The sequence below is a fragment of the Antrostomus carolinensis genome, unplaced genomic scaffold (genome assembly GCF_000700745.2).
Source record: "Antrostomus carolinensis isolate BGI_N321 unplaced genomic scaffold, ASM70074v2 scaffold14408, whole genome shotgun sequence".
Classification (NCBI taxonomy): Eukaryota; Metazoa; Chordata; class Aves; order Caprimulgiformes; family Caprimulgidae; genus Antrostomus; species Antrostomus carolinensis.
The window spans coordinates 37,692-48,429 of NW_010335083.1; the positions used below are offsets into that span (position 1 = coordinate 37,692).

General features: G+C 50.1%; 1 protein-coding gene across 1 annotated transcript; it reads right to left on the minus strand.

Moving 5' to 3' along the window:
* Nucleotides 1-7,219: 7,219 nt before the first annotated feature.
* CLEC19A (C-type lectin domain containing 19A) lies at nucleotides 7,220-9,780 on the minus strand. Its single transcript, XM_010174408.1, has 4 exons — nucleotides 9,617-9,780; nucleotides 9,007-9,100; nucleotides 8,074-8,206; nucleotides 7,220-7,299 (listed from the first exon to the last, which is right to left on the minus strand). Exons 1-4 carry the CDS (start codon nucleotides 9,778-9,780, stop codon nucleotides 7,220-7,222), a joined length of 471 nt encoding a protein of 156 aa, XP_010172710.1.
* Nucleotides 9,781-10,738: the final 958 nt, after the last annotated feature.

A 10,738-nucleotide genomic window follows, 5' to 3' on the forward strand; every position in this document is an offset into this window, starting at 1 on the left:
CTTGACAGCTATAGCAGGTCGCTCAATGGGGTCAATGCAGAAAAAGGGCAGGTTACAAAGCTGGCATTTGAGATTTCATTAGAGCTGTTAATCTTACTGCTATTACCAAATTATAATCACTTTCACAACGCAGCTAAATCCAGGGTAACTATCCATATTAGATGAACACGTTCGTCATTTGCATTCAGCTTTTGCTTGGGACCGTGACTTTGTGTGATGCTTTGGAGATTAATAAAGGCCCATTCCTGAGAGCACGTGTCCTCCACACTGACGAAATACCACATTTAACCCTCACTTCTGCCATTTCCTTCCCCTCCCTCTGTCTGTGACCTTCACGTTGGGTGTCTGCTGGGGGCAACCCATGGCTGGCAGTGGTAGGACAAGGAGGTTGGCCGTGATGGAGGAGACAAGGTCTAGCAGCTCTTATGCTCTACACAGGCACCAGTGCCAGCCCCAATGAGCAGACTGGGAGCCCATGAAGGTGTTACGTCCTCATGCAGACAAGCTGCACTATACAACTTCTATCTGCAGACCTGCCACAATGTCCTGCCTCCTAATTTAATTATCTCAACAAGATAAAAGAGGAATTAGTGGCAAGTGGATTTTCACCATTAAACAAATACTTGACAACACACACTGAGCTCTTAAACCGCCACAGGATTGTGGGTCAATTGACTTTCAGGAACCACTGAGTCTAAACAGCATCCAAATCAAATTAATTTTGTCTTCCAAATGAAAAAAAAAAAAAAAATAAAGCAGCTTCCCCATCCTCTTCCACAGCTACCTCTGAAAATTCAAGCCAGCCCTGCAGCACCGTCCTTTCCTGGTGTTCCTCAGCAAGTGCCAGCTTTGCAATACCAAAAATTAGTAAGCATTTAATCTAAGATGGCATTGTCCCAAACCTCAAAGCCTCCATGCACTCTGGAAGCAGAAAATGGTGGTTATTCCCCAGGGAGCAGGACCACAGCCCTGCCAGTGCAGCCGGTGGGTGCTGCTCCCAGGGCCCCTCCAGCCCCGCTGCTCTCACCTCCTCTCCCAATCACATGGGGAGATGGAGATTCATCAAACTACCTTTGAGTCAACCACCTCACCTTCCTACCCTGCCACAGATTTCCCAGATCAGCCAAAGGAGAATATTTTATTCCAGTCACCTCCACGCTAAGGAGGCACAAGAAGAAAGCTTCTCCTGCAAGTCTTCCCCAGTCCTATCGTTAGCAAGGTCTCCTACAACAAGTCACTCGGATTTTGTGTTATCCCAGTCAACTGCACGAGTACGAATGGATGTCGGAGGGGATGAGCAGAGCAAGCACACACTTCCTAGGCCACGGCTTATGTTCCTGGGTTTCTGTGGGAGTGACGCAGTTGTAACAGGCACCACACTCCTGCAAAGCTCCCATTTGGAAATCTGCGTGATAACAGCAGCAGTCACTCCCGTACAGCCCTGACAAACAACGATCTATCAGCCCTCTGACAAAGAGCTTCACAAACGATGCAATCAACAGCCCAGCATAATTTTCAAAAAATACAAATGAGCAAATACCTAGTTGCCATGGTAACCCTAAGAGCTGGACTAGACTTTTTTTTGCAGTTTACCAAATACAGCTACATTTTGCCAACGCAGCAGGAGTGTGGCACACGGGACCTCATTTGGGGACAGCAACCAGGTATCAGCTCTGACAGCCATCTGCCCAAAAAAGCTCCACCCTCACTAACTGACTCCAGGGCACTCACGTTCACCCTGCCACTTGCCATTCACGTCTCTCTCACATCGCCTGCGCTTTGGCTCCGTGGCCTTCAAGGCTGACCGGTTTTACGAGCAGAAACCACGACGGGAATTGCTCTCTCCTTAGATCTGCGCTTAATGTCTGAGCAGCAGCGTCTCTGGCAATTTGCACCCAGGAATTAAAGTTTCTAGCCACGTTACCAAGCCCCTGAAAAACAAAAGTAGTTAATGAAAAACTTCACCATCTTTTCTAGGTGGCTATGCCACAAAGCCCTGCGCCGAGAGGGGCACAGGGCTGCCGACCCAACAACCACTGCTCCCTGTCGGGGCAATTTCCACAGGAAGCCTGGAAATCCTTGGCCACAAAAGACAGGGAGACTTTTAGGGTATCTATAAGCAGCAACCAACAGCAAAACGAGCCCTGATGCTGGTGTGAGGGAGCCCCTGTGCTGAGCCAGCCCCATCCCCAAGATCCCCAGCAGCAACGAGCTTCTCCCAGAGGAAAATCAGCACTGCTTGAAGCTTCACTCAGCTTTTGCAATTAATTAAGGTGCCATCACACACCAGCAGCTTGCACAGTTTAGAAACCTGCCTTTGACCACATCTCTGGCCCTTCTCTTGATGGCCATCTCAGCAGAGCCCCCTGCCCACCTGAGGGGTGGCTGGGCTTAACCCAGGAGATGCATTTCTCACCTGGTTCATCCCCACTGGCTCCCAACGTCCTGCTCAGAACAGGAGGAAACTCTTAGTTAAGCCAACAACCACTGGGACCTGCACAGCATGGAGCCAAGCCCTGCTCACCTTCCTCGTGCCATGCTGCTCTGTGTCTCCCTGCAGCACATACTTGGGGTGCACCAAAGCTGGGGGGTTTAGTGCTAACACCACCACATAGATAGGTGACATCATTTATCATGATGTTTCGTGGTTTAGGGGTTTTGTTTTGGTGATAGACCTCATTGCCACAGCCAGTAAATCTTTATAACTTACCCACTGAGCTGCTGGAACCCTTTTTTTGGCCCCAAGATATTTTTGTTCCCTGTCAAAGGGAACTGCGGGGCAGCATCCTCGCCTCAGGGCAGGAGCTGCTCTGCTAGGCAGGCAATTAAAACCAAGGGAAACCAGGGCGGGGAAAAGGAGCAGCTCAAGAAAAAGCTCACAATTCAGCTGTGCAGACTTTATCCCTCCAGCAATTTCCAGGGGAAAAAAAAAAATTTACTGAATTAATAGAGGAAAGGAAAGCTCAGCCCAGCCCAGCCTAGCCTAGCCAGGCATCTGAACAGTCCAGATTAGAAACTGGGAAGGAAAGCTGCTGACAGCACAGCACTTGTCCTCACAGCTGCCTTCCCTGGACATCCAGCAGTGTATTTCAGGAAATCAAGAAGAATAGGAAAAAAAAGAATCCAAAGGCAAACGGTCCAGGCCCATCTCTCCTCCCAGGGCTGGGGGCAACGTTGTCTCTACAGACCATGAAATGGGGTATAGGAGGGTAAAGACATTTGTCACCAAGAGACAATTATTTTTGTTCACTCCCAAGCTATATCACACACTGCTCAACACTTCTCTCGACTTTCATGGGTTACAAAGGAAGATGTTCAGCTCCTAAAAAACTCAGAGACATAAAAGGAGCCTCTGGCATCAGTCGCTTGCAAGTGATGTGCAGGAGAGGTGTGGGAGAGTCCTGCTGCTGACAGGTTTCCTGCCATATGGCAAGGCAGGATCAAGAAATTCAAGATAGCAGGAGAGTTGGGGGTTATGGGACAGGGAGTACAGAAAAATGAAATAACAAAACTCAGCCTGAAGAGCTGTAGCTCCTCCCAGCCACCCAAAGCCCAGGACCACCCGTGCCAAGTGAAGAGGCACATCCAATCTTCCATAGAGCACTGACCTGGCCAGATCCACTGGAAGTTCACTAAGGAGGTGAAAACTCCTGTTGTTTTCTGTATTTTATTTGAATACTGTGAAACAGAAGACTCTAGTGAGAAAAGAGGGTTGTTTTTTAAGTAAGGACCCTGGGGAGAAAGCCAGGGGGCTTGCAAAACAAAGCCCCTATTAACTTTGGTCTCAACTTTCAGGTCATGCATGTTCAGTTCTTTTTACCTGGAAATGAAGATGTTAATTGGAGCTGACAGCTTTCATAGGTTTCCCCATTAGCAATATTTTTAGCCACAGTAGGGCCCAAGCCTTCAAACACTTTCCCAAGGGAAGGTTTAACCTTTCTTTTGAAACACCTCATGCCACTCGCAGGGAAAAAAGAGGTTTTTTGGCTCAAGGTGTACTGAGCCCTGGCCATGACAAATTCCCAGTGCCTCTGAACAGGGGACACGGGAGGAATGGGGAAAAGAGAGGGGGGAGAAGCAGCCTGGAGCCCAGAACAGAGCTTGGCACTGCATGGTGGCATCACCCAGTGGGGCAGCCCCGTCTCCAGCACCCCGACCCTCCCCACCTGCGTGATGGGTGCTGGGCTCTGGGCACGGCCCAGCCCAAGGAGGGTCTGTGGGGTGTGCTGGCTCCCGTCCCCTGCCATGTGGCTGATCTCCACCACGGTGATGGGACCAGCCAGGAATCAGTCAGACACGTCCCCTGCCACCTGGATGCCCAACGCTGGTGTCCTCATGCAGGACCCATCCATGGGTGACCCCTAGGGCAGCAATCAGAATGGATCCTCCAGCCCTTTTTCTGCCACAGCTCAGATCCTGTACATTGACATTTTGTGAACTTGTTGGATCCAAGAACCTTTTGTTTTTACAGCTGGTTTCTTTACATACTGTTAGCCTCTGTATATAATGTACTGTTTTCAGATGAAGCAAAAGCCTTGAGAAACCACATTCAACATTGTCTTCTGCCCGGGACTGAAAATTGCACAACTTGCTTATTTTCCAAATAAATATATGGATAGTGTGTAAATATATATATATATATATGTGGTGCTTAGGGATATGGCTTAGCAGTGGGCTCAGCAGCATTAAATTTACAGTTGGACTTGATCTTAAAGGTCTCTTCCAACCAAAATGATTCTATTATTCTATATATTCCATTAAAAATAATATATTTTTATTAATCTGTATTATTATTTTTATATTTTATATTAAATATGTCTACGTATTAAAAATACATAATCAGAGATGACAGTATTGCCTCATTTTAGAAACCCACTCTAATGCAATGCACACATGTTCCACTTACTACACCACCGCTACTCCCACCAAGTTTTGCAGTTTCTCTCCAAATGGAAATGTAACGTGGCTGAAAGCCGAGCTGACACCCAAGGAAGCGGTTAGACACTCCCCGCAGAGCCTCAGTGATTTACCTCATTGTAATCACTTTGGAAAATCACTTGTTATGTCTCCAAGATGGTGACATCAAGGAAGGCCAGATGAGGATGTTTTTACTCATCTTTGCAGGCAGCAGTAAGATGGGGCAGCCCAGGGCTGTCCCAGCCGCTTTGCCAGTGAGACCCTGGGGCTTTGCTGGAGCAGGGACAAAAGGGACACATGGCTCCCAAGAGAGGGTAAGGGGCCATGGGGGGAGGCAGCCCCCTCTGCACAGGGCTTCTTGCAAAGCCACCCAGATGCCACGGGGCTGTGTGGGACTGGGACAAGGGGGTCACCCTGCAGGGAGCACTGGATTTATTGCATTGACTGGGTCCAGTAGTGCCCTTGCAGCTGTGTCCCCTGAAAGAAGCATGTTTTTGCCTCAACAGCACTGCCCTTCCCTTGGGCCCTGGCACCACCAATGTCGAGATATTAAAGGATAAAGTTAAACTCATCAGATATATGGAGATTCTTATAGTAAAATATAAATTAAACTGACCAGGTATAATGCTGTTAGAAATAGCCATTGTATAGTCCCATCCTTACTGGGACTACAGATAGAAAAACTGGTAGTCAGAGATTTATGATTTAAACCATGTACCTTTGTCTGATAGGTAGGACGTAGCCATCAAAAAGCAGAAGTAGAACTGATAAATTGCTAACTCAGTTAGCCAACCCTGAAGAACTGCTTTGACTTGCCAAAAGACTGTGACCTTAAAGGAAAGTTAATTCTGGCAGGGGGAGATTGAGACCACCGACTCACAGACCACACTCAATTCATATCAATGACTCAAAAGAAATAGGTGGAGTAATAAGATTGAGCGTGCATACTGATTTACATGCTAGGTGAACAGATTTTAAGCAGTTAATAAAATAACAATGTGTGTGTATTAGGAGGCTGAATACATTAATGCTTTGTTTATAAATAACTGTGGATTTGAAGACTTGGTGAGCTCTCTTGGGACAGGCACACATACACGGGCATGTACGCAGTAACAGGAAATACCTCCACTCTGTGTGGAGTGGCTCTTTGCACACTAGGTGGTAGACTCAGTTTTTGGGACACCACCACCACAGCCCCACTTGCACCCAAGCCCTGCAAATCCACCCACGTGCAAGAAGAGAGTACTCCCACTGAGCATCCCAAACAAAGCACACTGGGGCTGCCACAACAACACACACCTCCCCAAAAATTATTTACCTGGTATACAGAAGTACCTCTGTGGTGCCAGCACAGAACAAGAGAACATCAGCAACGGCTGTAGGAAAGAGCATCACCCCACCAGGCAACAGAGCTGCACCAAGAGCTGCAAGCTCTCCCCACCCAGGAGAGGTTTGTGGGGGTGGGACAACCCTCAGCTGGTGGCCATCAGCCCTGCACCCACCTGCCTTGTAATTTGGTCAGCCCAAAGCCCTTGAGCCAAACCCTGCTCACGTGCTGTGGGTGCAGGAGCTGTGAAGCTGTGGGGTGCCGAGTGGCCCTGTCCACCCTGTGCAGTGATGCCATGTAGCTGATGGGGGACAGGCACAGGGCAGAGCCTGCATGCAGGTGGCCTGTGGAACCTAAAAAACAGTCAGGGTCAAATAAACCTCCCCAGGCATCTGCTTCCCCCCAGCACACCTTTTTAATCCAGAGCAGATTGGGGTAAAAACAGCTCCTTTCGCATGAGACCCCATGTCCCCGGGGAGTTGCTGCTACTCGAGTGCTAGAAAGACATAGGAGCCTCCACCTGCTGTTTGCCATTTATTTTAGCGGAGAGAAACATAATACACACAAAAGGCATTTTGCATAACTTAGCAGAAAATAACACTTTTCCTCCACTCTTCACTCACCAGCGGGCAAAATCATTTCCTACACAGGGCTATTTTGGTGCTAACAGTTTAGTGTATCAGTAAAATCATGGGTTTCCTCTAAAACACTGTGACAGTTGATCTGAAACCCAAAGTCAGGCTCAGGCTTGGGAGCTCCTTGGCTGTTTAACACAGCTCCGTTTGCCCGTGGGAAGGGTGAGTGCCGGGTTCATCCCCACGGCATTCCCAGGAAGGATTTTCACAGCCGGGGTCTGGCTCGGGATGCTGAGCAGCTCCGCGGCTCTCGCCGCCCATGCCATGTCCTGGCCACTCTTCCCTGGGACAGCTGGAGAGGTGACCCAAAACACAGTGGGCACGGGCAGCACTGGCAGCCTCAGTCCAGGGCCAGCGAGGGGATCTTGCAGACAAAGGGGAAGGCTCTGCCGCAGGCGTTGTCATTCCAGGAGCGCAGAGCTACCCCCCCAAAAAAACAAGGTGTTAGCAGAAAAAAGGAGCAAGGAGGTAACCACGCAGAGCCCTCAGGACGGGGACCTCCTGCCATTGCAGGAGCCCTTCCCTGGATGTCCTCCCATTTGGGCTGCTCCCAGCCGTGCCTCCTCCCAGCACCCCCACCCCGGTTCTGGGGATGCTGGTGGGGACACCTGGGCCCAGCTCAATCATGGGAGCAGGGAGGCAGCTGCAAACACAGCCCCGTACCACGCAAACTATCACCAGGTCACACATGGACAGGGCGTTCAGATACATCCACAGGGTCTGGATACACCTGACTGGTCTCACTGGAAATGAGGGTATGAACTGGGATTTTTGCACAAGCAGGGTCTTGTCCTGCTTCAGCAAGAGGCCCCAGGCCTGAGCGAGGGAGGGAAAAGCTGGCAAACTGAGGGGTGTTTCCCCGGGCTGTGTGTAGGAGGGGAAACCAGAAACTTTGACCTTTGGCTAAATTCAGTGATTCTTCAAACTGGGTGATGCTGCCCTCACACCACTGCTACGGGAGAGGGAGATGGGCTGTGAGCAGAGGGAAAGTGAGCGTGTATGTGTCTATGTACATGGTGCAAGAGAAAACGCATCCCTTCTCTGCAAAGAAAAAGGGAAATAATAATAAAAAATTAAAATGCAAATCCTCACCCTTCCAGCAATGTCTTCAGAAAAGCACAAGCCACGGTGGATTGAATTTATTGACATGCAAATAAGACTTAAGACGCCCTGGATGCCCGGGGCGGCACTCACCGCTGCTGTGCCTGTACCAGATCTGCACGCAGTCCTCCTCCTCCGGGATGGAGTGGATCCCGTCGTCGGGCTGGCTGCCATCCCAGTAGTGGTAGTCATAGGAGGAGCCGTCCGTCCACTCGAAGTGACCCTCCTGGCACGGGTGAGCAGAGAAGGGCCATGATCTCAGAGATGAGTTTGTAAGGGAGTCCTGCTCCTGTGCAGACCTCGCCCCCATCCCCAGTGCCACACAGCCCAGGGACATGACTGTCACCAGTCAGCAAAGGCCAAACAGCTCGTTTGGGTTTTACAACTGCAAGTTTACACTGGAAAGCCCCAGCATTCGCAGTGCTCTCATCAGGGGAAGCCCAGAAATTAAACCCATATATTTTTTAATATACCCACCCAATTCTGTGCTACTTTTCCTCTTTCTTTTCCATTCCTTTCCTAATATCTACAAAAAAATTTTCTGGCATGGGACTGTTTTCCTGATGCTCTCGATTTTTCTTTGTTACATATTAAACTATATATTTCCAACTGTCAGCTTTGAGAAGTTGCAGAGTATCTTAAAGGTCTCTTCCAACCTAAATGATTCTATGACTTCTATGACAAGAAAGCAATGAAACTTGGAGATTTTTGATACTGGAGATGTTTTCAGTTTATTTGTTCTTCCTGGACCAGCAGTACAATACCCTTTCTATTAATCCATTAATAAAATATGATGTGAATAATTAGTAATGGTTAATCTATTAATTCTAGTAACACTTTTCTTTTAAAAGCAGACTGGAGGGGATGAAATGACAACTTTCCCCACATGCTGCACAAGAGACCCTATACCACCACTTGATTAATGGAGCTACGAGTGAAGAAGAAAACCAAGTGGCTTTCCAGGGGCAAAACACAGAGAAGGGGATTTTCAAAGCCATTTCCCACAGGATTATGGGGAGCCCTCACCTGCCGCAGGTCGTTGAGCCCCGTCCAGATGTCGGTGGGGATGCCCGGCACGCGGCTGTTCACCAGGTCGTACACAAAGACGTTTTCTTCCCAGCTGGAACAAGAGAGCAACATGGAACGTCTGAGAGGTATGTCAGACAAATGGTCAGGCATGTCCCTGTGCATTCACCCCACGGCGTGGCCAGATGGGTCCCCCTCTGCTAATTGCTGTTGATTACTTTCCTGGATCTGTGCAAGAGGTGCATAGTGGGGGCAAGAGCTGGGGGAGAGGGAGTGGGGGAAAGCCTCTGTAATCACCTTCTATTTCTATCCCTTTTCCAAGAGTAAAAAATGTGGTTTTTGGGGAATTTAGGGAATGTCACATCAGTTTTCCTGCCAGCCCAGGAAAAGGCATTTTTTACATGGCCTTTGTGTGCCTAGTGTGCCAGACCTGTCCTGGTCACTGCTGCAGAGAGATGCTTAGGCTGGTGCAGAGGGATGCTTAGGCTGGGACACGAGGTAGTGTCTGCAGCTGACACAGAGGTTGTGCTGTGGGAATGGGACCTCATGTCCTTTTTTCTTTTCCCGCAGGCCGTGCCTGGGTGGGATGATAAGTTTCTGTGCTCCTCACCTGTGGATGGAGGCCAGCTTGGCTGATCTGATGCCAATGGAGAACTCGGCACAATAGAGGTCAGCTTCAGCCCAGGTTTTGTTGATGGGGAAGTACCGGTAGCAATGGCCTTCATACTCAGTCCAGAAGAGCGGGCAGGAGTAGGCATGGACAGGCTCTGGCATGGCTGGGGGTAGAGCAGAGGACATCCAGCAGCTGATGGAGAAGCAGCATGGCTGGGCAGCAAGGAGGCAGGAAGCCCAGCCCAGCCCTGCTCCCCCACCTCACCCAAATGAGACAAATAAGCACCAAACGCATCCATGGAAAATCCAGGTGCTGCAGAAGCTGTGTGACAGTTTGCAAAAGCCAAAACACGTTTTGCAATGGTTGTGGGTTTCTTGCTTTTAGCATCTGCCTAAATCAGGAGAGATGTTTCAAGCCAGTTTGACATCGTTTTAGGCAGAAGGTGCTTAAAATAAAGGCACTGACATTTGCAGTATGGGGAAACGGAGATAAGGGCTCCTCTCGCCTCTATCAGGCACTACTGGAGCGGCCGTGCTGGGATGGGAGCTGACAGCGGGGGCTGCAGGGTTATGGCCGCACTCTGCCCTCCTGCTCTCGCCCTCTGCAAGGCTGACTCACACCTTCTCCCTCCGAGCAAACCCCCTCACCATCCCATGTCCCTGGGCCGGGACGCGGCCGTGCCTGTACGCACATCTTGGGTTTTGGCCCCATAAATAGCCGGGCGAGACGCGTGCTGCCGGGAGCGGTGCCGGCCTATCTGCCTCCTGCCGCCAGATAAGAGCTGGGCTCCGGGGGGCTGCTCTCCTCCCCCGCCACTTTTCAGCACAGTGGGGGAGTTACCCCAAAAGAGGCCATTTTGGGGGGGCAGGACATGTTTCTGGAGCCTTTGCTGTTGCTGCTGTGCAGACACCGCAATGGCACTAACACTCCTCTCCGACCTCCTCCACGTTGTGCTCACCCCATTGGTGTGGGGAGGAACCACTCACACCCAACACACCCTCCAACGCTAACGCGGGCGGAACCCCCAGATCTTGTGCATGTGGGCTTCACTCTCTTAGCTGCTGGGGTTCGAGCCTTGGGGAATTGCCAGCTCCCCCAGAGCCAGGTCCCGCATCCCCA